The following is a 26,285-nucleotide window of genomic DNA, read 5'->3' on the forward strand; positions in this document are numbered from 1 at the left end:
CTATCTCGGAAGAGTGGGGGTTCGATCCTCACCTGGCGTTTTTATTTGAAAAAATTCTCCCTTCTCGCAACACATGGTTCGGTTGCTCAGTTGAGTTCTAACTCGAGATCTATTAACTTCGCTCATGTTACGCCGCTCGTGATGGATTATATCAAAATGTTTGTGTTTTTCGTGCTAATCGTGAATATTTTCAGTGTACATATCAGTGCTTCGCCGGTTGTGAGCGAGGATTTGGAGCTTTTGAAACGTCAAGTGGAGACGTTAATCACGTATCGGGAACAAGATTACAATTCTCTGGCAACGGCGCTGAGGCAGTCGGTCGAGAAAAATGAGGTCGTCGTCAATTTGAAATCGGAAATTCAAAACCTGAGGTAATAATCGTCTCTATTTATACTTTTCAAATTAGACAAAATCCCTGAACTTCAGCAGTAAGTGACTGCTGTTACTGTAGCGAACTTCTAAAATAATATGGATAAAAAACAATGTTTTGGCTGGGATTTGAAACCGCGATTTCCTTATTAGGCGAATGCTGACCACTGGGAGGTCTATATCTTTTGCTTGACAAATTTTAAATTTAAGTCATAAAAATTTCATTTTCATGTATTAATAAAATTTATATGAAGTGCATAGGTACCTGCCCTCTTTTGCATTATTGTTCATTTCCTTGATTAGGTACCTACCTGTATTAGAAGAACGGTTATTTGGCATCTCCACCGAAAATTTGTTGAGAAAGGCTCCTATCGTTAATTTTACTTTTTTATTGCTGTCATTTTGTTGTTGTACTTTTTGATGTACACTTAAATTATTAACATTAACTCTTGTTTTAACATAAATACATGGTAGATTTAGTACATAAATATCTCATTCTCGAACTCGACCGAACCACCAAATCTACATCAATATCGGTACCCTTGGAGATCGAAGGGTACCCGAACGGATACTGTCCTGGTTCCAAAGATGCAATTTATCAAAAAAGCATGACAGCAAATATAAAGAATTTTATAGCTTTCTTAAGATTTGTATCCTCCGAGGAACAAACAAAGCCTTTTCTTGTGCACAATTTTCAACTCCCACGAGATTTCCAAGATTTTTTCTCCTTCCTTTTGTAATGTTCGTTTGTCGGAATCAAATACATTCCCACCTGTACAATCAAAAAGGTTTGACAAAAAATAATAATCAAAATTTTGTGAAGACATTTTTTCATCCTTTGTTAGAGTTTCAGAGATTTCGTAAGAAAAATAATGTTATATGCATAAAATTGGAATTCCTGCTTAAGATCCCGGCTGGGATGCAATAAATGCATCTTTTTTGACGCACTTGAATGAACATTTTGAAAAGGTTTCGTTAAACACCAAGAGCATTTTGATCAATATACCTTAGCTCTCTCCAGAGGTTCTTTATTTCTGTCTTTTCCTCTTTGCCCATCTATCTTTAATAATCTTTCGCTTCTCTCCCTCACTCTCACTTTCTTTATCTAGTGTTCCTCCTTTTTCCATTCATTCCATTCATCTCTTTGTCTAGGACTGTCCTTTTGCCTTCCCCTTTAACACAGTAAACGTACAGTAGTTCAGTGTTAAGAGGATATGTACCAAAATGTAATATGTACTTATGGGGTTAACATAATTAGTTTGCAAAAACTGCCCCGGGTATTAACCCCGACAACTTGTTATTCTATTAAAAGTATCTCATTTATTTTCAGAAAAAAGAGGGAGCTCGTAAGTCTAGTGTAATACAAACGGTCAGGTAGACTAATTGACTACTTGACTGCTAGTAGTGTATTTAGTATGTGCATTAAATATGTGACCATTAACCCATTCACTCTTATTTAACGCAGAACATTGAATTATAGACGAGCAAGGAAGAGGCCATCATTGTCACGACGAGCCAAAGGGTTACATTCGTCCATTTCTAACGATACCATCATTAAATATGTACAGGTGTTTTTTAGTTCTGCATGAAAAGCAAGGGTAGGTTTTTTTCCTATTAATTCTAGTCCAGGCCTTGAAAATTAACATCCGGCCATAAAGAGTTGTACTTATGAGTAGTTTCTTTTGAAGGGACGGACAAAGTCAACCAACCGGATAGAAAATTAACTTAACCACCTCTTAAAATTTTAGAACAATAATAATTATGTCTTACTGAAACAATTCTCTGCCCTATCCAAGCAGCATAAACAAGGTATAATCAATCAGGGTTGTCCCAGCCCAAAAGTTCGTCACTTTCATACATGCTGTATACACGTCTGTCTTCTTATTTTTTGTCTAGCCAAATGCTTCTAGTTGGTCGTAAAGATAATAAATTACAATGAATGTATGAGAGGAAGACAGCTGCAATTGTAAGTGCAATTCTGAACGGATGACACAAGTTAAGCAACTTCATTAGGTACAGAATAATTCTTACACTGACATAACGGACTTCTTATAATCTCAAGAAACTTAATGTATATGAAACACACACATTCTAGGGTTGAAATGACAAAGCAAATTAGAATAATATGAGCACAGTGCTTATTATGAGTGTGCTTGTTCGTTTGTTGTTGGTTATTGTATGTCTGAGGAAGCTTGCGTTTTCAATAGGACTCGCTTGAAGAATTCCAGAATAGTGAGGGTACCAGGTTCTTGGGATGTAAAACGAAAGCAGGAAGGAAGTAGCTTGTATATTTGTGCAGCTTGGCTATGTAGCGCAGGGTATTCATTAGAATATGAGAGCGAAGGGATCTGCACATGTAGAGAATACGTTGGTAATCCATTGTACGAAACACAGAAGGGGACTTTATAGGTCCTAAGCCGGAGATATGCCTCGGGCGCGACACCAAATCCCTCGCACAAAAATATATTCCATTATAATTCATTGAAGGTACTCTTTTTTTTCGGAGTTTAGACTCCGATTTAACGGCTGTCTTCAGATCCCTTATAATCTTTGTGTCGCTCTTTCTCCAAGAAAAAATGCATTGGGAAAAGATATCTGTTTCTTCGTTTTTCGTAGGTACCTTTTAGAATCCAGAAGCCTTTATCGTTGCTTGCAGTAGGGAACAACGTATTCAATTTTCCCTCGAGTTAATTACCCTTCCAAGACCTTTAGAAGAACATAGCGTGTCGGGTTCTTTTAATATCATTTAATGAATTTCCAATCAAAATTGCGGTCTTTCTTTTGATATTGCACAATATGGATTATAGAAGAAGAGATTAAATTTCAAAGTGATACACGGTTCACTACTAATGCACGGAAAGAAAATTGAAATGTCTCTGAAGTTGCGGTGGCGGCATCCTTTGAAGCGTTCCCCTTTGTCACCATCTCGCTGCTAAATGTTTTCTTCGTAGATTGCATCGGTTTGAACTTAAGTAACAATGAGCTATTAACATAAATGCATCATTGTGTGATGACACTCTTTAGGAACGAACTAAATGAGAGGATATAGTCTTCAGGTTAGGAGAAATACGTTCTAATCTAGTCTTAATAGACGCTACCTGATATCCTGTGGTAGGAAGGATACGTCGGTTTCAATTAAGTTTGAAGTCCAGTAGTGAAGGAGTTCTGGTTACAGTTGTGGCCTAAGAGGTCAGTAGGTTCGGCGTAGTGGTTAGAAAGGGAATCAACAGGTTCCGTACCTCCAAGAAACGTTAGAGCCAAAAATCCAGCAACATTAAAACGTAAATGATTTTTGCTACAAAGGGAGATAGAGAGGAAAAATAGTGTTTGAAACTTGATTCTCTCGATTTTCAGACTTCATCAGAAGATTTGTCTTCATCAAGATGCCGTTTATAGTGTTTATTCACTCCCCCACTGATCTTACTGTCAAAGAAACTCTTACATGAACATACCTTCCTAGTGACCATTTGTTTTTGTCTGCTTATTGAAATTCACATCACCATTTAACCGTGACCATAAAAATCAGAAGATTTGTCTTCATCAAGATGCCGTTTATAGTGTTTATTAACTCCCCCACTGATCTTACTGTCAAACTCTTACATGAACATACCTTCCTAGTGACCATTTGTTTTTGTCTGCTTATTGAAATTCACATCACCATTTACCCGTGACCATAAAAGAGAGTCATTTAGGAGATATCTGATTAATATTCTGTTGACCAAATTTGATAACTGGCACGAGTCCTCTGTTAAGAATCAGTTTATTTCTTCTAATATTGACAGGACTAATGGACCTATAAGGACAATGGACGCAAATTGATTGACGTCGGACAAATCTCTTTTTTGTTCTCCACATATCCCATTTGCATTACTGAGTAGTTTTAATCAATTTTATGTCTGTTTAGACTGGTTGATGTGGTACCGAAAAAAATAATTGAAAAGGAAAAAATCGAGGGTTTGGGTCTACAAAGTTGCTGCATCATGTTGGTGGCAGATCTCTCGTTAAACTTCCCCTACAATGCCAAGTCATGTGAACATTCCTTACTGTCATTGGAATCATCTCTACCCTCCTACCATTTGATTCTTACCAGACATCTGTCATCCATCCATCTCGAAGTCTTCAACCATGTGTTTAATGTTCTATGCAGGATATAAATGATTAGATTAATTTAGTATCAACCATGTTTTGCGGTGTTTCTTTTAACATTCCCGAGGTTTGGAACTGTCGGCATATTTGAACCCACATCAAAAGAAATCCTGGGTGATTTAAGTCGCGTGGAAGGACAAACTTTGATTTAAAAGCCAAATTGATTTTTGATAAAGTTGTCAAGTAGGAGAATTTTGAGAATTTTTTAAGAGAATTGCAACAACTTCATTAATTTCATTGGAACACTTAAGAATTGAACAAAAATGCCTCATGACATTAATCATCTTACAATTTAAAATTTTGTAGAATTAAAATTTCAGAGCATTCCAAAGATAGTGTTAACCTAAATTGTTTTAATTTTGAGCCGCATTGTTCTTGTCAGGTGACACATATGCAAGTTCGAAAATGTGTAAAACCAGTTCTATATTAGGTAGGTATGTATGTGGATATATAAACATAAACGTATGTATACTTAAGGATTTAGTTCGAAAAATCTCATGAATGTCAATTTTTGTGTGATTACAGGAAAGAAGTAGACAGGCTGAAGAAAACCAGCAAAACTTCGTCGACAAATGAAAATAAAAACAACAGCAAGAAACTCAAATGGTTCATGACAACTATTCAGGAACTGCGACAAGAAATTCAAGATATCAACTTCAGCAAGCAACTGTTGGACAAGCAGAACTATGCTAATGATTTGACAGCTGTGAGGAAAGACATTGAAGTGCTGAGGAGAGACATGGAAACCACCAAGGCTGAAATAACCAAGATCAATCAGGATGTGCAAGGACTTGTTCAAGAGAGAGATGAGAGAGAGGTAAGCCGAATTTAGAACTTACCTTGCTATTATCTTTACCATTGAGTACTTACTTACTAACCTATATGAAGAAATAGAACAAGACGAGAAAAAAAAAACTAGTATAGTCAGCTTCGCTATAACTTTAGTAATAGAGAGTAAAGTCCGTCCAGACTGGAAAACATCAACTCAGACTGATTTGACTCCTCAAATCCTCCTTTAATATGTGAATTGTGTATCGTTCAGACTAGAGTAGGTATCTCTTTTCCCGCCTTATAGGATCTCACAGTCTCATATTTCCATTCTTTATCTCTTGTTTGTATTCGTTATTGGGGTTCGATATCTGGCATAGGAAAATAAAAGGTGCTTATCTTTCATCCTGGTTCTCAGAAGAAAGATAATAACTAGAGCCTTATCTGTAAGTGTCCTACAAACTACCGAGCTGTAAAAGTTTACATTTGACGACGAAAGTACGGCGTACATACTACATACATACGTATCTATCATAAATCACAATTTGAAATTTAAAGCATAACTTTACCTTACTAAATAATATACTCCTAAAATTCTTCAGAACAGCAAACAACAAATTATTTTGCATTCTAAAAATGCCAACACCTTGTCAAGGTTTGCAACCAAACTTTCCATCGGCACGTCCTTAGGGGGACTGACCATAAGGTACGGCCATCACAATATATGGGTGGCAGCTGCTCCAACCAAAGCTGCATGTAAATAATTCACGTTCTAATACTGATGTTTTTAAGCGCCTAATTAAAAAAAAAATGAAAGAAACTGATGGTCCTTATCGTTAAAAGCACTCCAAGCAACTCTCCCACTAGTTATGAACAAGATTGCCAAATCAATGGCTTGCACCTGCTGCCTTGCTTCGATAAATCTAAATTCAGTCAGGTATCTTGCACGGCAGTATAATTAGTAGGTGCCCCGTTCTTGATGCTTTGGTTATTTGACTGATAAAATTTGTATTTATACAGCAATTTGCAATTTTGCACTGCAAAAAACTCCAAAACCCGGGATGAGAGATGCCATCTGCGAAGAAAATAGAGTAGGTACCGTTAGTGATCGGATATAATATCGAATACCTGATCTAAGTAAAGAACTGAAGAACAATCAGTAGAAAATAATCTGTAAAGTGGCCTCCCACAGTTCTGTCACTAGTTTCACAACCAGCAGGACTTGGTGCGATTCTTAGTTCTAATCAAAAAATTTAATGGTCCAATTTTCCATGAGATCGATCCAGTATTATTTGCATATTGAATTAATCAAAAGTTTGGCTGTGTAAAGCAATTCTGAGCTCTTGAGCCAAATATTAGAGTTGAAAGTTTCTTTGCAATAACAAAACATTGTATTCTACTTCACATGATATGAAGCAACCGGGACATTAACCAGTAAAATCAGTTCACTAGTGCGAAGAAATTAATGCTGAAACGAACACCTTGAGTAAATAACATCTCATTTTATTTTGACGGGTCCAAGTTCTAGAGCCTTATCTGTGAGTGTCCTACAAACTACCGAGCTGTAAAAGTTTACATTTGACGACGAAAGTACGGCGTACATACTACATACACACGTATCTATCATAAATCACAATTTGAAGTTTAAAGCATAACTTTACCTTACTAAATAATATACTCCTAAAATTCTTCAGAACAGCAAACAACAAATTATTTTGCATTCTAAAAATGCCAACACCTTGTCAAGGTTTGCAACCAAACTTTCCATCGGCACGTCCTTAGGGGACTGACCATAAGGTACGACCATCACAATATATGGGTGGCAGCTGCTCCAACCAAAGCTCCAAAGCTGCATGTAAATAATTCACGTTCTAAAACTAATGTTTTTAAGCGCCTAATTTAAAAAAAAAAAAAAAATGAAAGAAACTGATGGTCCTTATCGTAAAAAGCACTCCAAGCAACTCTCCCACTAGTTATGAACAAGATTGCCAAATCAATGGCTTGCACCTGCTGCCTTGCTTCGATAAATCTAAATTCAGTCAGTCAGGTATCTTGCACGGCAGTATAATTAGTAGGTGCCCCGTTCTTGATGCTTTGGTTATTTGACTGATAAAATTTGTATTTATACAGCAATTTGCAATTTTGCACTGCAAAAACTCCAAAACCCGGGATGAGAGATGCCATCTGCGAAGAAAATAGAATACCGTTAGTGATCGGATATAAGATCGAATAGCTGATCTAAGTGAAGAACAATCAGTAGAAAATAATCTGTAAAGTGGCCTCCCACAGTTCTGTCACTAGTTTCACAACCAGCAGGACTCGGTGAGATTCTTAGTTCTAAGTTCTAATCAAAAAATTTGATGGTCTAATTTTCCATGAGATCGATCCAGTATTATTTGCATACCTATTAAACTAATCAAAAGTTTGGCTGTGTAAAGTGATTTTGTGCTCTTGAGCCAAATATTAGAGTTGTTCGAAACTTTCTTTGCCATAAAGAAACATTGTAAACTACTTCACATAATCCTGTGAAGCAACCGGTACATTAACCAGTAAAAATCAGTTCACTAGTGCGAAGAAATTAATGCTGAAACGAACACCTTGAGTAAATAACATCTCATTTTATTTTGACGGGTCCAAGTTTTACTGGACTAGTTGTTTTAGTAGAATAGTCATGTTAGGATTTTCAGTCAGGCGATAGCTATCATAAGAGATAGATAAGTAAGATAGATATATCAACATGAAGATCGCGTGAGGTTTCAGCTACTGCCGAAAAATTACAGTATGCTTTGGTGTTTTTTGACAGCTTCGTAGGAAATCATAAGTTATCAACGTTAATAAAGATAAAAAAAAGGAATTTTAATTGTGTTAAGCATATTTAAATGCTTGTCACAAACATCGTTCCCCGATTATTTCACATCGTCAGCTCAGTTGGCGGCACATTGGAAGGCAAGAGAAGGGAAGATAACTTCTACGTTTTGTCAATGTTCCCGTATCCTTCAGGCTCGTTACATATGGGCCACGTGCGAGTGTATACAATCAGTGATACACTGGCCAGATACTATGCAATGAATGGCAAAAATGTAAGCTTTTTTTTCAATGATAAAAAGTTTCCATTTTTTCAAAAAAACCTAATTTTTGGGTTTTAAAAAATTTTTTTTTTTTTTTTTTTTTTAAGAAGAAAAAAAAAAGTTTAAGGACCTTGCCGACTACCTCCCGGGGGTAAAATAAAAGATTTGTCTTGCGAAAAAAAAAAAAAAAAAAAAAAAAAATCACCCACCCAGTGACTTGAACTGCTTAAACATATAACTTAAAATTAAAATTAATGACTTAAGTCCAGTTTTTTTAATTTATTTCATTTGCAATAATAGTCCCGTTATTCATATGTTTGTACATACAAAAGAAAATAAAGTTACGAAAATATAAAAATTATGAATATGAATTTAGGGCCCGAATAGTGAGTAAACACTCACTTGTTCACTCAAGCAATAAAACACTCTATTATTTCTCACTACTTTGAATTCGGCATTTAAAAGCCCAATAGAGATTTGCTGATTTATACCATCACTGTAATACATGACGTTTATGAACAGAGATATCATGATAGGAAGTACCAGTACATTAATTCATCAAGTGTTCTGTAATGTATATCTATAGCGCGTCAAACTTTCTTGACTTGGCGGGGCGGAGCGCTACTGCGCTCCTTAATGATTTGTATGAAAATTCGCCTTGTCACGCCAGAAGTATTCAGCAGAACAGAGGAGGTATGAATTTACACTTTGATATAGCGCGATTAGTGAAATTAACTAACTAACTAACTTATAGGATTTGTGCCTAACTTATAGAATGAATGGATTCGACTACGATTCGAATGCTTACCACTTACCATCGACAATCCAAGTATGGGGATAGGCCATTTGTTCAACATGATTTAATTCCTTTTTAGCAACTAAATTCGCAGGTACATGTGTTTTTAGATTAGAAATTTTATTCCTAGGGCTGGTAATCTGGTAACTGGTATACAACAATGAAGGCATTTTGTGGAAAGAATACAATTAGGTAGCCAGGAAGCCAGGTACAGGTACCATAGAAGTATGGAAGTTTCAAGAATCTAGTAGTACAGAAGTCTAAGCTAGTCCTGGTGTTTAATAGACTTGGAGCCAAGGTGTAACGTAGAAGGTTCAGAGTCAGGTGATAGGATCTGCAGATAAAGCACATCTGCCCCTATGTAGCAGACCAACTGTTGCTCAACCAACTTGAGACTTGAAACAGGTTAACAGGGTAGAATATCCTGCACCTTGAGAGTTAGTCTATTTGGGTTTTATTATCCAAGTAAAATATTAGGTGTACCTATGTATTACTTATTATTATTTTATTTATTTAATTACACGCTAAGCATCACGGCCATGTTAAAAAAGAAAAAAAAAAATGAGTCCATAATGGCGCTAAAATAGGTCAAGTTTTAAAAATAATTTCAACTTTTACTTGTCACTAAATCCAACTGTTGCTCAACCAACTTGAGACTTGAAACAGGTTAACAGGGTAGAATATCCTGCACCTTGAGAGTTAGTCTAGTTGGGTTTTATTATCCAAGTAAAATATTAGGTGTACCTATGTATTACTTATTATTATTTTATTTATTTATTTAATTACACGCTAAGCATCACGGCCATGTTAAAAAAGAAAAAAAAATGAGTCCATAATGGCGCTAAAATAGGTCAAGTTTTAAAAATAATTTCAACTTTTACTTGTCACTAAATCGAATTTTAGACTTGGAGTAGATAATATTTTTTTTTTATTTTTGTATGAAGAGAATACAAAATTAAAGCCATTCTCACTTATCCTGTTGAAATAGCTCGTTTCCACCGAAACTCATATTTCTTGAACTTAACAAGTATCCCACATCAATTCCAAGCGAAAATTACGGGCAGCAATTTCTTACAAAAAAGCAATTCTGGTTCACATCAGTTCCACATTTGCAGCAGTTAAATGGCCAACTGTGTTGTAGCAACTTCCATGTCGGTAGGGAAACGCTAGATTCTGTGAAATACGGAGATTCCCATTTGTAATTCATGAGAAAACTGAACTTCTCAACACACAGGATGATAAGTTCTCTCAGCATATGATAAGATGATAGGTTCTGTGGCCAGGGTCCCAGAAGTGAGGTGAGGAATAGGAAACTTCTCACATTTTGAACGGTTTCTCAAGGTTCTCAGATGAAAACACTAAACATTGGTTTTGTGTTTCACAAGTTCAGGCTGATGAGTTCTCTCAGCATATGATAAGATGATAGGTTCTGTGGCCAGGGTCCCAGAAGTGAGGTAAGGAATAGGAAACTTCTCACATTTTGAACGGTTTCTCAAGGTTCTCAGATGAAAACACTAAACATTGGTTTTGTGTTTCACAAGTTCACATTCATTGTTCATAACATAATATGCACATTGAAGTTTTTATTTTGAACCTACCTCACGTACATTTCATTTCAATCAAATTTGTGCATCTAATAGCAAGTTGTTGTTTGGTCATTTACTTCTTTGTTTGATTTGTCATTTCTTTCCTGATTTAAGTACTTACGAAGTCCAAATTTCTATTGAGGTGTCTGGGGTGACATGTCAATAATATATAGTTGGGTTTCATTCAATTTCGTTAAGGAGAAATATACGGTTTCAAAGAAGGAAAATGGGGGGGGGGGGACGGGATGAATTTTTTCATAACATACTATGCACATTGAAGTTTTTATTTTGAACCTACCTCACGTACATTTCATTTCAATCAAATTTGTGCATCTAATAACAATTTGTTTGATTCGTCATTTCTCTCCTGGTTTACTTACGAAGTCCAAATTTTCATTGAAGTGTCTGGGGTGACATGTCAATAATATGTAGTTGGGTTTCATTCAATTTCGTAAAGGAGAAATATACGGTTTCAAAGAAGGAAAAGGGGGGGGGGGACGCGAATAACTTTTAAATGCTTTCTCCCATCTCAAAGTCAGTATTTGTGAACACCAAGCACTACAACACTTTAGAAATTATATCTAGTTATTCCTGCTCATTATGTGAATGATTTCATTGAAAATTGAAACATCAATTCAGACCATCATCACAATGGTCATTATCATTCTAATTATATGTTACATCAAGACGGAGTGATAGTATTGTTTGGCGAACTTGAGAATTGATCCCGGACCGGACATCGAACCCTCGTGATCTTAAGGAGATTATAGTTCTCACCAGAGAGAATAGGAAGTGTCGTGGGAAATCCTCAATGGTAATAGACAGACAGTTAAATCTTGCAAGTGTATGTATGGGATTCCTCAAATACCAAGGTAGGAGTTTGATATTCAAATGTGATTGAAGTTGATGTATAATGATGCTCGTATTTATTCCAGTTGATATCTTTTATTAAAACCACTGAAGTAGCTCTTTTGAAGAAAAATGAATGAAAATCAAAACTCTGAACTCCCATAAAAACAAGACAACTTACTAGGTATTAACCATTGTACTACAAACACAAAATATCCCTCAACATCAACAACAACCCCTTCCTCTAGTGCTTTGACTTTTCCAACGTAAACACGATGCTCTGCTCATTTTGAAAAGAAAATTCCCCAAGCCACATCAGATAGTTCACCCCACCCTTATCTCCTTATGCTTTCAACTTTCAAGTATTCTTTAGAAATTGAAAATTATCATTCCGAGAGCGGCAATAGACACAACAAAGGGCACAAGATAACATCAGCTCAAAAGCATAAAGTTTTACATTCGAGAACATTTTCAACGACATTGCTACGACAAGAAGTTTTAATGGATACAACAGAAGGATTTTGAGGCTATGAGACGTTTCCAAATGGGTCATAAAAAGAAAGGAAATTATTTTTCCTTTTCAAATGGCCCAAATAGTGACCTTCTGTTATCTCATTTTGTAATCATCTCAAAGTTATAGACATAGGGGAATGCAAAGCAGGGCTCAATATCAAATCCTAAAATAGTGACCTTCTGTTATCTCATTTTGTAATCATCTCAAAGTTATAGACATAGGGGAATGCAAAGCAGGGCTCAATATCAAATCCTGCCTCGGTGTCAAAGACATTTGTACTGGAAAAAAAAATCCTTAGCTTTTTCTGCATGAAAGTCTTTTTTCTTAAGGCTGGACCTGTGAGGAGGGAGATATCTTAGAGAGAGCAGAGTTGGAAACAGGGGTAATTTCCCCATGTTATTTTGCCGTTTTCTTATATTGCTTTAGTGTTCAGTTTAATATCTAATAAGAAGAATATTAGGGTTGCAGTTAAATTTGATTTTCCTTAGCTTTTTCTTCATGAAAGTCTTTTTTCTTAAGCCTGGACCTGTGAAGAGGGAGATATCTTAGAGAAAGCAGAGTTGGAGACAGGGGTAATTTTCTCATGTTATTTTGCCGTTTTCTTATATTGCTTTAGTGTTCAGTTTAATATCTAATAAGAAGAATATTAGGGTTGCAGTTAAATTTGATTGTTTTTTGCAGAGGGCTCAAAGTATCTGCTGAACATTTTCTGGGTTGGACATTTATAAATTTGTTTGATCTTAGAATGTGTACAAGACCTGAGGACGTTAAAATTAACATTTAAATTTAAACTTAATCATCATCAGAAAAAAGCAGGATTTTGTAAAAAAAAAAAAAAAAAAAAAAAAAAAGCGGAAACATTTAAGTCAAAAAACATCAGAAAAAAGCAGGATTTTGATTTAAAAAAAAAAAAAAAAAAAAAAAAACAGCGGAAACATTTAAGTCAAAAAATATTCCACAACAATTTCCTCTTGGGAACTGAAACGAAAAATAACGAAAATCCTAATATTGATGAGAAAATCACAAAAAAGTGGTATTCTTCTTCTTCTTCCAAGTCGTGCACTTGTAGAGATGTTAACTTATTTATAAAATACATAGCATTGTGTAGGTATGACTGGAAACCCACTATTAAAGCTACGTTAAACTTGGCTCTATACAATACACTATTTATAGTCATAATGTAAAGAGCAGGAAATGGGACTTTACCCGCTGTGTTAGAACTTGAGATTTGAATTTAACCGTCATCGAGACCAGAGTAACCGCCATTTCTTGTTGGTTTCTTTCTTGAATGGAACGATGTAATTATTGTTTTAAATTAATCACGATTAGCTGTCTAGTGTCATGACCATTAGCTTGGCAAGTAATCTTGGTTTCCATGGGAATTTCAGTTGGAAGAAGGCTAACCATTCTGCTAATGTGAAGGAAATCTCGAATTTCGGTTGAAATGAGGAAATAGATTCTACCTCCTTAGTGCCGATATTGACTCTAAAGGTGTGTCCACACATACTCGAGAGGCCTTCGATTATGTGTGGACACACCTTAAGGCCTGCCTTTAGCTTCTACCTCCCTAGTGCCGATATTGACTCTAAAGGTGTGTCCACACATACTCGAGAGGCCTTCGATTATGTGTGGACACACCTTAAGGCCTGCCTTTAGTGCCTTTGTGAAATGAAGAAAAATGTTTTCAAGTCAGCATACCTTTTGAAATATGAGGGTTCCTTCTAGCTAGGGGTAAAATAGGCTAATGTAAGAAGGTACCTATTATTTACCTACAAACTCTGGTGTTGACTAGGAATTTTGTTCTGGTCCCATTATCCTGTGAAGAATCTGAGAAATGTCATGTGTACCTATTATTTACCTACAAACTCTGGTGTTGACTAGGAATTTTGTTCTGGTCCCATTATCCTGTGAAGAATCTGAGAAATGTCATGATGTTTTCAAGTCAGCATACCTTTTGAAATATGAGGGTTCCTTCTAGCTAGGGGTAAAATAGGCTAATGTAAGAAGGTACCTATTATTTACCTACAAACTCTGGTGTTGACTAGGAATTTTGTTCTGGTCCCATTATCCTGTGAAGAATCTGAGAAATGTCATGTTCATCTAAAATAATTAAAACGAGATCAGTGTAAGATGAGATGAGTATCTGAGAATTTTCAACTCAGTGTGCCGAGAAGACAGGGTCTATTTTGATAGTATAGAATTAAAAATGATATCACAAAAGATAGGTACTATGTGGAATTAAAGATGATATCACAAAATTATAGACAAAACAAAAATGGGTCCCAGGATTAGCATTGGCCATGTGAAAGGTTGGGTCTAGATTGCAGATTTAATCCTAAAAAGGCCCAGATCTCATTCTGAAATAAAGAGTCAGAGACATCTTATGAAGACACTGCTCCCTTGAGCCATTTCATTAATATAAAAACGATTATAATAGTCCTCTTTGTATACCAAAAATTTCTACCTGGCTCCGAATTAAACCAGATTTTATTGAAGTCCCTTGAATTATCATGGAGAGATTCCAGTGAACCTTTTCTGTTCTCTATCCAGGTCCCAAAAGTTCTTAATGCAACCCCATTAAATAAATAATCTTTATTGAATTCTAAATAGGATCAGCTGTAGATCTTTTGCTTGGGTAGATAAAAGATGTTTTCATTTTCGAAATACCTTCCTTTTATTTGTCCTGATTCAGAATCTGACAATATCGTGGGATTCTATCACTGAGGCCTTTCTCCCTTGGAAAGATTTTTCTGAACGCAAGGGATGTAGAGGTACTAAGGGGTGGTAAATTTGATATTTTTTTCTATGACCATGTTGTTTACATTGTGGATTTTTTGACGACTTTTTTCATACGGTCGGATATCATTAACTTGAGCAAAAATTTCGGACATTTTTGAGGGTGTAGAGTGAAATTTTGGGCACTAACTCCTTGGAAAGATTTTCTGAACGCAAGAGATGTAGAGGTACTATAAGGGGTGGTAAATTTGATATTTTTTTCTATTACCATGTTGTTTACATTTTGGATTTTTTTTTACGACTTTTTTCGGTCGGATATCATTAACAACTTGAGCAAAACTAAATTTCGGACATTTTTGAGGGCGTAGAGTGAAATTTTGGGCACTAACTCAAATCTAGTTTGACCGTTACGAATCTGAGTGGGACAACGTTCCTATCTCACTCACTCTCACGCTATCTCTTTCTCACACCTATCACAAAAAAAAACGCTTTGAGCTTTGAACAAATTAGACACCTCTAATAAGAGACCTCTCTAACCTTATTCCTAATAAATACAAATGTGTACAGGTATACTTAACAGCCTATGAACCTGGCAGACCTCTTTCTGGGACCATTTTTGGTTCGGCATATAGATTTTGGTTCGGACCTCTCATGATGGGTACCAAGAGGTCCCAAGTTTCTTATGGGTCCTCAACAATATTGAGTTTCTCATAGAATCAACACTCGAAGCCTTTCCCTCCAAGTGGTCCTTATTGGACACCCCTGTGAAAACGTGAGTGGTTGAGGAACACTGATTTCTGAGAGTGGTTTAGAACTTTTAATAGCTCAATCGAAAATTAATTTTTTGGCCCCTCAAATTGATTTGTTCAATAGTGATTTTAATTTTAGTGAAATTAATGAGAGTCTATTAGCAACAGAGAAAAGGCTAGGACCTCAGAAAAAGTGTAACAAATTACCACCATTGTAAAGAAAGGGTCCATTGGCCTAACAAGACCTTGTTAATTTCAATGGTTAGATATTGGACATGAAAGGTTCACAGGAAAAAAATCAAATATAATTATTAGCAACAGAGAAAAGGCCAGGACCTCAGAAAAAGTGTAACAAATTACCACCATTGTAAACAAAGGGTCCATTGGCCTAACAAGACCTTGTTAATTTCAATGGTTAGATATTGGACATGAAAGGTTCACAGGAAAAAAATCAAATATAAATTATTGTTATTTTTATATCAGGAAATATTCGTAAACTTTTGACCCTTTTCAATCCTGAAAACGAAAAAAGCAATCAGCACGTCAACCGAATAAACTGGACCAAGTTCCCAAAGGTTAAACTTACTCAAAATTACTTTTATAGAGAAAAAATTCTCCCAGTTTTAAATACAGAAGGAAAATATCACTGGTAAACATTGCTCATTATTTATCGAATCCCAATGGGAAGCAAATCTCGTCAATGTCACAAAAGATCCAACCAGGTCGCAGTGACCAAGGGTCGTTTATTAAAGCCGATGGCCCTACTTATACCAATACCAAATCTCGTCAAATGAAAAGACCAAATCCCGGCGAAGATGGGTTTCTGACTTGGCCAAGTATAACGATGACTGATTGGTTTACCAATTAACGTGTGAGTACGTGGTCAAAGGTTCAATGTGCATTAATACTGCCACTATTAATATCCTCAATGTACACTTGGAGAGTGTTAAGTTCTCATGCCCAAACAATTACGATGAGGACTAACATTATCTTGTACGCTTTAATAGATTTTTTACATTATTTGTCTACAGAAAATTTAATGCACTGTTTCCTCTTTCCTAAGTATTTGCTTTGAAAAAAGTAAACAGTGTAAACACTGGATTATTTCGGAAGCTTCCTGTACTTAAATACAGAAGGAAAATATCAGTGGTAAACATTGCTCATTATTTATCGAATCCGAATGAGAAGCAAATCTCGTCAATGTCACAAAAGATCCAACCAGGTCGCGCAGTGACCAAGGGTCGTTTATTAAAGCCGATGGCCCTACTTATACCAATACCAAATCTCGTCAAATGAAAAGACCAAATCCCGGCGAAGATGGGTTTCTGACTTGGCCAAATATAACGATGACTGATTGGTTTACCAATTAACGTGTGAGTACGTGGTTAAAGGTTCAATGTGCATTAATACCACTATTAATATCCTCAATGTACACTTGGAGAGTGTTAAGTTCTCATGCCCAAACAATTACGATGAGGACTAACATTATCTTGTACGTCGGTCGTGCGTTAAGGCCAAGTTCTAAATGTATTTTTCTCTTGAGACTCAGGAATAAAAATTCGGTTTTGTAATCCTTACACGATATCCTAGCCGGAATTTCACCAATTTTCCTTTCTTTCATTACTCCTCAGAAGTTCCATTTCAAATCGATATCCTACATCCCACTGGCGTATATCCCCCCGCAGCCCCCAAGGGGTTGGGGTGGAGATTTAGGGGACATCTAAACTTTTAGATGTACCATCATACATCTCGCCAAAAACCTTAGTCCAGGTCGGGGGATAAAACTCGATCGCTTTTAGTTTAAAGGTCCTAACCTTCATACTTTGATGAAATGCATTCTAGGAACATTTTGGCTCTCTCTTTCATTCCGTGTATGTTTTGGGCGTGAGACATTCATTCCTAAAGATCACAGCTCACACAAATTCAAACCTGAATACCTGACAATGATTAGTGATGACGGTTTATTTATTGTACTTAACCCTTGGAAGATCACGAACTTACGATTAGACCAGGACTTGTTAATACCCCTGTCTATTAGCCTCAGCTTTATATCTCATTCCTAATGTCCCAAAGCTGGGGCAAAGGGTTAATTCGATCCGATGATGTGGGAACCAAAGTTTGTGAGGGAAAAAATTAGTCAAAATTTTAAATGTGTTTGATTTTAGAGAGAGAAAAAAAATGATCATTTTCTAATTTATTATCTACACAAATAATTCTCTAAATTGATATCGCCATGTTAAATTTGACTAGTGTGGGTTCTTTTAAAGAAATAAACACATTTTGCCTACATCGGATTATTTTAGAGGTCTATGAAAAATGACATGTACTTAAGTATTACATGGATATTTTTTACGTATTTACACTGAATCATAATATTTCATACAATAATTAATTGTTTTTGATGCCTGTTTTTCTTTTCTCCAATGTTATATGTATTTTTTTCATAGCTGTAAAATATGGAAAGAAACATATTAATATTTCACACATAATCAATTTTCATTTGAGTCGGTTTGTGAGAGAGACTTGCGCTTTATGAGAAAATTACTTCCTCAGCTTCCTCTTACTTCGTAACCAAGAAATACATGTCTTTATTTTGTCTTCCTCAATTGATCTTCTCAGTGTTTAAGGTGTGTCCAAACATAGTCGACCGGCCGTCGACTATGTATTGTATGGATACACCTTTAGGAGGGTTTCCCAGCAAATGGTTTTTAAGTCTTTTAAAATCAAGTTCAGTGTGCTAACCCTTGCCATTTCTATTCTGCTTTCAGAACTCCATCGAACCCATCCTCCCAGACCCGAGGTATCGGAACGGCAAGCTCTTTCTGAAAACCAAACACCATCTGGAGAAAGAACAACACGTCATCAATCACAAAATGAAAACTCTGCAAGCCATCAACGAAGAAATCCTTCAACGCATCAGTCATCTGGAAACCAGCAGTCAGACGAACGTCAAGACATTGTTCAACATCACCAAGCAGATCTCCGGGGTAGAACACCTCCACAGTTCAATGATGGAGCTGCTGGAATCTATAGAAACCATTGAGAATAAAGTCGACTACAATCTGCCCACTATTCAGAGAGAGATTAGCAAGCTTGAATTCGGAGTGGCCCAGATCAATTCCACCCTGCAGGTTGTCAATGAGACAAGGGAGAGTGATGCAAACTACTTGAAGTCCACGGTGTCTACGCTGGCAACATTGCAGGAGAAAGTGGAGGCCAATAATATCATCATGCAAGCACTGGTGAGTAACACACTTAACCGAGCAAAGCAACTTTTAGGCGTTGGGGCCCGAAAAATATAAATATAATAAGTAAAATTTACATTTAATGTAGAACATTTCATCTATCACATACCAAAAGAATTTGTCTCTTGGTACATATTTTACTCGGGAATTAACTTCAATAAGCTTCTCTTTATTACGAAGAGTAAAAGCAGAGCTTTGTGGGAGTAGCAGACCATTAGATGATTGAGCAAATTGGTTGAAATGTTACAAACAGTAGCAACATCATTTCGCCATCATGATTATTATCAAATAGTTCAATCAACTTGGTATTTAGTAAAGATCCAACAAGGGCATCATTAACTTAAAACAAATATCCCAAAATATGAGGGAGAGTGATGCAAACTACTTGAAGTCCACAGTGTCTACGCTGGCAACATTGCAGGAGAAAGTGGAGGCCAATAATATCATCATGCAAGCACTGGTGAGTAACACAATTAACCGAGCAAAGCAACTTTTAGGCGTTGGGGCCCGAAAAAAATAAATATAATAAGTAAAATTTACATTTAATGTAGGACATTTCATCTATCAAATACCAAAAGAATTTGTCTCTTGGTACATATTTTACTCGGGAATTAACTTCAATAAGCTTCTCTTTATTAACGAAGAGTAAAAGCAGAGCTTTGTGGGAGTAGCAGACCATTAGATGATTGAGCCAATTGGTTGAAATGTTACAAACAGTAGCAACATCATTTCGCCATCTGATTATTATCAAATAGTTCAATCAACTTGGTATTTAGTAAAGATCCAACAAGGGCATCATTAACTTAAAACAAATATCCCAAAATATCAGCTAAAAATTTGGAAATCTCATAATAAGGTGCCTATTTCACACTAAAAAGCCTGAAGGTATTTCGAGTACCTACAAATTAACCTAAAATACCTGTTTCGGGTTAATTTATGCTCCGAAAACAAAGTCATAGATGTAAATGTCTTATTAGAAGCGTCTAATTTGTTACAAGCTTGGAGCAATTCATAGATTTTTTTACCAAAGTTTGGAAGATAATTTAAATATATTTACTAAAAAAAAAAACTCTATTCGTAGGTTCTCGTTTTGTTCCCACATAACGTGTAATTTACCTGACCTTTCTCACGAATGTGATCTTTTCTCGATTTTCCTGAGAAAATAGGTTCTGTTCTTAAAAAAAAAAAAAAAAAAAAAAAAAAAAAAAAATTGGCATATAAAAAAAATCTTCAACCAATTGACTAACTGAACCATGTGTCTAACCAGGTATTTGGCATATAAAAAAAATCTTCAACCAATTGACTAACTGAACCATGTGTCTATGTTACAGAGAAATGGACGTTCAGAGGGTTTGTCTCTAAGTAGTCAACTAGATGATAGCAAGAATCTGTCTCCTGAAACTATTATGCAACAGATGAACAAGATTCACGACTCTTACCTACAAGTGGTCGGAAAATTACCCAATGGTAAGTAAGTGAAGAATCAATTAACTTTAATTACTCATAGAATAGACCTTGTTTATCCTGCTGGAATCTAACCAGGTCGCAGTGACATAGGGCGTTTATTATAGCCGATGGCCCTACTTATATCAATACCAATCCTGCTGGAATAGGACTAGAAAGTCCCTTCTCTCGCAGTCTTCTTAGTTCTTGTACAGTTTTCTTGAATCTCTTTCGGCTGGAACGCTTGGTTCTTCTTATTACCAGCGATCTCTGAGTCAAGGCGGGAAGCTGGTAAACAGGGCATGGTATCATTAAATTTTATGGTACTCTCTGAGCTTGTTTGCGAATTTTACAATGAAGCTCTAAAGGGTCAAAAGCTAGAGACCCCAGGTGAGGCAGGTGAAAAAAGATATCCTTTCTTTATTCTGCCATCACCATTCGATTACAGCTGAAGCCGCTACTACAACAAGAAAGGCTTGTTAGTGGAAAATACCTCAGACATTCCACTCAAGAGTCATTATTCCGTGTTTTAACCATTCCCTTTTCTCTCATTTCAGACTGTGAAGGTCACTCCGGGTTACAGCTGATCAGTCTGGGTCGTTCCGTCCTCTGTGATGAACATCATTGGATGACCATACAGCGTCGGTATAACGGCATGCAAGAGTTCAATCTCAAGTGGACAGACTACGCGCAAGGTTTTGGCTCCCCGGAGTCCGAATTCTGGATCGGGAATGATGCTCTCCACCGCTTGACATCACAAGACAACATGTCACTTCGTATCGAATTCGTGGATATATACGGCAAAGCGTGGTATGCTGAATACGACACCTTCTCTGTAGCATCTGAATCGGAAGGCTACCGTCTGAACCTTTCCGGTTACCATGGTAACGCTAGTGACGCTATGACCTACCAGAACAATATGAAGTTCAGCACAATCGATAGGGATAATGATCTGAGTAATACCCACTGTGCGAGTAATTATGAAGGAGGCTGGTGGTTCTCGCATTGTCTGCATGCGAATCTGAACGGGAAGTTCAATCTGGGACTGACCTGGTTCCATTCGGAGAAGAATGAATGGATGGCTGTGGCGAGATCACATATGAAAATCAGGAGAAGACAGTCGACGTGAATGTAAACTTTGAGTAAAGGTGTAACTACATAACCTTCGTAAAATGTTTTGAGAGACTGATAGACGTAGACGAACTCCTTCGAATGTGAAGGGAGTAACCAGCGCTGATAATTATCAGTTTATAAGCAGACAACCGCAAGTTCGAGTCAATAATTTCTATTTCACCCTATTGTATCGTTCGATAATTTTCCAACTGTGAAACTTGTACTGAATGTACGCATAACCTTCGTAAAATGTTTTGAGAGACTGATAGAGATAGACGTAGACGAACTCCTTCGAAAGTGAAGGGAGTAATCAGCGCTGAAAATTATCAGCTTATAAGCGCACAACCGCAAGTTCGAGTCAATAATTTCTATTTCACCCTATTGTATCGTTCGATAATTTTCCAACTGTGAAACTTGTACTGAATGTACAGATTAGGGTCGAAAATGCCTTGTGTATTATTTTATTTTAAACCAGAAACAAAGTTAAAACTTGTGTACATAAAAGCACACCTCCTCAGGTCTTTTTTTTCTATCTCCCTCTTTCTCTTTTTTGAAACAGTACAAAACATTTTAATGTTATTAATTAAATAACTTAATGTTCCAAAGATATCTCATTAGATTAGGTTAGATTTGTAAATAGTTGAACAAGTTTATAGGACGTTCTTTTGAATACAAAACCTAAAACTCGTTCATGTTTATATTGTACAGTATTTAAATGTGCAGGGAATAATTAATTCTGAGTTGTATAGATTTTATTTAACATTTGCCTCATGCTGGATTCAACGTTTAATAGTTAAGGTGAAAAGCAAGTCAGTTGGTATTATTTTATTTTAAACCAGAAACAAAGTTAAAACTTGTGTACATAAAAGCACACCTCCTCTGGTCTTTTTTTTTTCTATCTCCCTCTTTCTCTTTTTTGAAACAGTACAAAACATTTTAATGTTATTAATTAAATAACTTAATGTTCCAAAGATATCTCACTAGATTAGGTTAGATTTGTAAAAAGTTGAACAAGTTTATAGGACGTTCTTTTGAATACAAAACCTAAAACTCGCTCATGTTTATATTGTACAGTATTTAAATGTGCAGGGAACAATTAATTCTGAGTTGTATAGATTTTATTTAACATTTGCCTCATGCTGGATTCAACGTTTAATAGTTAAGGTGAAAAGCAAGTCAGTTTGCTTCTAGTTTGTAAGATTGTAAGTCAGGCCAAATACGTTCCATTGCTCAAAGTTTACAAGTATTTAACAGATCTTGTCTAGGCAAGGTTTCCTACAAAGACAGACATCTTTGCTATAAAGCAGTTCATTAGTTAAAAAAAATTAAGATCTTCTGCTAGTCTTAGCAGTACGAAGTCAATGGAATTTATTTGGGACATTATTTGAAGTAGAAATATGACTAAAGTTATGGCCAAGTATTGATCTTTGCTATAAAGCAGTTCATTAGTTAAAAAATTTAAGATCTTCTGCTAGTCTTAGCAGTACGAAGTCAATGGAATTTATTTGGGACATTATTTGAAGTAGAAATATGACTAAAGTTATGGTTTAATTAATCAATATTAAAATTGAGAAATATTGCTAGGATTAAGTATACGCTTGAAAAAATTCAATTTACTGAGTAGGTAATCAGTTTTAATATTAAGTTAGAAGGGCTGTGATAGGATTAAGTTTTGCTACTTAATTGAAAAATAAATACAGCAAAGTTTTTATTGTGACTTTCTCCATGCCCAAGTTAAGTAAGTAGGATGTACCTATAGACCTATACCAACTTCTTGCTAAAGAAGGTGGTTTTAAATTTAATAAAAAGTGGATGCTGGATATTGGTTTGCCAAGAGTGGAAAATGATATATTTCTCAGTTCTTTTAGGAATGGAACACGTTACATCTGAATACAATCATGTGGCTTTTTTAAGCTCCAGTAGCATTATCTTGTGCTGACAAGGTTTCATTATAATGGATCATTGGAAATTCCAGATGATTTTACAAGAAATTTACTATGTCACATAGAATTTATTTCTTCCATGACAAGGAACATCTTGTCAAAACTCAAAATCGAGTTGTGAGGTCCATTCCATGAGGGACTTCTTCCTTGTGTGTAGAAAAACATGGTAATAATATTAGTCAACTCTTTCTGCACATGAGTAAGAAGTGCAAAGCATGAGATCAGAATTTGCTCTGTGGAATAGTCCCCTTTATTTGTCTCTATTCTACCAGCAGATTTCTCTATTGCCTATGCACTGCTAGCAGCTTCTTTATCTTGATTAGCCTCCTGTTCTGCTTTTAGTTTTTCTTGCTTCTGTTTTTCTATTTCTGCTTCTGCCTTGTTTCGATTTCTCCAGGCATTCATGTATGTTCTATGATAAATACTGTCTTTTATACCTACCCTCGAAAAAGATTTATACAGGGTAGCTCTATTCATAATCTTGTACGTACCACTTCCTCACCTTCTTTATCGTCCGATTTTCGTGATTTTCCTCTGTTCCTTCTTCTTCTTTCCCTTTTTCCGAAAATTTCCGTTCCAACTGGTTGGTCATTCGCAGTTGGCGTTACTGGTCATTCTCATTAGATCAGCAAAAGACCGATATTTTTTTTTTTTTTTTTTTTTTTTTTGAAATTTGTTTTTGGGGGGGTTCCGCAGGTCGGGTTTTTTTTTTTTTTTTTTTGCTGACATTTGGTTCTGGCGGAGTTCCGCCATTACAATAACCCAGATGAAAGCTGGAAAAAGAAAAATAAGAAGAACAAGAAGAGGGGGGGGGAAACGTGTGTAAATGAGAACAAATAAAATAATTAATGTAAACACCTTCTTTTCCCCTCTTTTCATATAATTATAATTAATCAAATCCTTTACCCAATTAATAATCAAATAATCCCACTATTTGGTGCCGTTCATTCGTTTTTCCCCTGGCTTTTTGATTGGCTTGTTCAATCGTTTGATAAAAGAGGGTTTGATAAAAAAAAGGGGTTCAGGTTTTTGTGGCTGAGGTGTACAACAAACAGAAATACGAGAATGAAAATGTTGACTAAAAATCTGATAGCAAAGGTTTTTTTTTTTTGCTGATGAGAACAAACTGGATCAGAGGAGGAGGAAGGGAAGAGGGAGGAAGAAGGGAGGGGAGGAGGTGGGGGAGAATTTTGAATTTTGTTAATCAACAGTAGTCCCCCTCCCTCACTCCCCTTTAGTTTCTATATAATTATATACCATAATATACCTAATCTATGTGCTTGCTCTCTCTCTCTCTCTTCCTAACTTTTTCCTACCCTCCACTTAACACTTTGCGTGCCAAGCCAAATTCAGCGATATTTCCTCCAGGGCCACGGATTTTAAATGGGATTCTCTGGTCACACTCTGGAGTGTGACAGTCTCTAAACGAAACATTAGGTTGTCAGAATTGTTTCCCCAGAGACTGTGTCACCTGCTAGAGTGTGACAAACATTTTTTTTTTTTTCTACAGCAAACCTCAATGACATAGGTTTCTGTTTTTATTTATTTTCTTTTTTATGCACGGATATTTTTCCTACCGAGAAAAATTTTAAGAATCGAAATGTTTGTAAATATTTTTTTGCACATATTTTCATTTGTTGTTGGAAAAAATAAAACGTGTTTTTATTGATTATAAAAAATGAGTTTTCTTTTTATTGTGACTTTCTCCATGCCTAAGTTAAGTAAGTAGGATGTACCTATACCAACTTCTTGCTAAAGAAGGTGGTTTTAAATAAAAAGTGGATGCTGGATATTGGTTTGCCAAGAGTGGAAAATGATACATTTCTCAGTTCTTTTGGGAATGGAACACGTTACATCCGAATACAATCATGTGGCTTTTTTAAGCTCCAGTAGCATTATCTTGTGCTGACAAGGTTTCATTATAATGGATCATTGGAAATTCCAGATGATTTTACAAGAAATTTACTATGTCACATAGAATTTATTTCTTCCATGACAAGGAACATCTTGTCAAAACTCAAAATCGAGTTGTGAGGTCCATTCCATGAGGGACTTCTTCCTTGTGTGTAGAAAAACATGGTAATAATATTAGTCAACTCTTTCTGCACATGAGTAAGAAGTGCAAAGCATGAGATCAGAATTTGCTCTGTGGAATAGTCCCCTTTATTTGTCTCTATTCTACCAGCAGATTTCTCTATTGCCTATGCACTGCTAGCAGCTTCTTTATCTTGATTAGCCTCCTGTTCTGCTTTTAGTTTTTCTTGCTTCTGTTTTTCTATTTCTGCTTCTGCCTTGTTTCGATTTCTCCAGGCATTCATGTATGTTCTATGATAAATAGGAAACAACCCAGCCAATCCTGAAAAAAGCAGAGGAAATCAAAATTAATAAATGTCAAAGGTTTCAATTTTGATGATAGTATTAGGCTCTAGGGAGAGCCAAGCTAGGTTGGAGGGTAGTGCATCTACCTTATAAGATATAAGAGCTAGGTCACAGATGGAAGGTTCATTGTCAGAAAACAGCTGGCTTTCTCCTATCCTGTCCTATTTTCCTCTTCAATTTTGGGATGATAAGATCTTGGCAGTTACAGTTTCCTCTATCAAACCTGTTGGGAATTGAACCAAAAATTTGAGTTTGCAAGCCACTGTGATGGTCTCAGGTCACATAGGTTAGTTAGGTCTATGTTCAACTTACCAAAGAGTTCTCTCACTGGACTGGTGATGTGTATATCTGATGTACCTAGCCAATAGCGTATTCTTTCAATGTTCAGACTGACTAGTTTTTCTTGGTATTCATTGGGTAATGGGTCAAAGGTACCCAGCTGTTCTATTGGTTGGTCATTTCTACGCATTCTGGTCTGTAAACAAAGTAAGTATAGAGTGAAAACTTTTTACATGATGCCAATACAATTTTAACACTTTGCGTGCCAAGCCAAATTCAGCGATATTTCCTCCAGGGCCACG

The 26,285-nt window shown here is 36.1% G+C and overlaps 2 protein-coding genes across 3 annotated transcripts; one reads left to right on the forward strand and one right to left on the reverse strand.

Moving 5' to 3' along the window:
• Nucleotides 1–101: 101 nt before the first annotated feature.
• LOC103506106 (protein scabrous) lies at nucleotides 102–21,601 on the forward strand. The gene is made up of 5 exons (XM_026821253.1): nucleotides 102–371; nucleotides 5,041–5,332; nucleotides 18,350–18,823; nucleotides 20,158–20,293; nucleotides 20,827–21,601. The coding sequence occupies exons 1-5, from the start codon at nucleotides 142–144 to the stop codon at nucleotides 21,396–21,398; spliced, it is 1,704 nt and encodes a 567-aa protein (XP_026677054.1). The 5' UTR covers nucleotides 102–141; the 3' UTR covers nucleotides 21,399–21,601.
• A 1,599-nt stretch (nucleotides 21,602–23,200) lies between these two features.
• On the reverse strand, nucleotides 23,201–26,179 carry LOC103506107 (probable 28S ribosomal protein S16, mitochondrial; the record flags this gene model as incomplete). Of its 2 annotated transcripts, XM_017442715.2 has the most annotated exon segments (3): nucleotides 23,201–23,734; nucleotides 25,648–25,681; nucleotides 26,017–26,179. In XM_017442715.2, coding segments are annotated over 3 exon segments (318 nt in total), but the record flags the coding sequence as incomplete, so codon positions are not given.
• Nucleotides 26,180–26,285: the final 106 nt, after the last annotated feature.

This window comes from Diaphorina citri, unplaced genomic scaffold, assembly GCF_000475195.1.
Source record: "Diaphorina citri unplaced genomic scaffold, Diaci psyllid genome assembly version 1.1 scaffold215, whole genome shotgun sequence".
NCBI lineage: Eukaryota > Metazoa > Arthropoda > Insecta > Hemiptera > Psyllidae > Diaphorina > Diaphorina citri.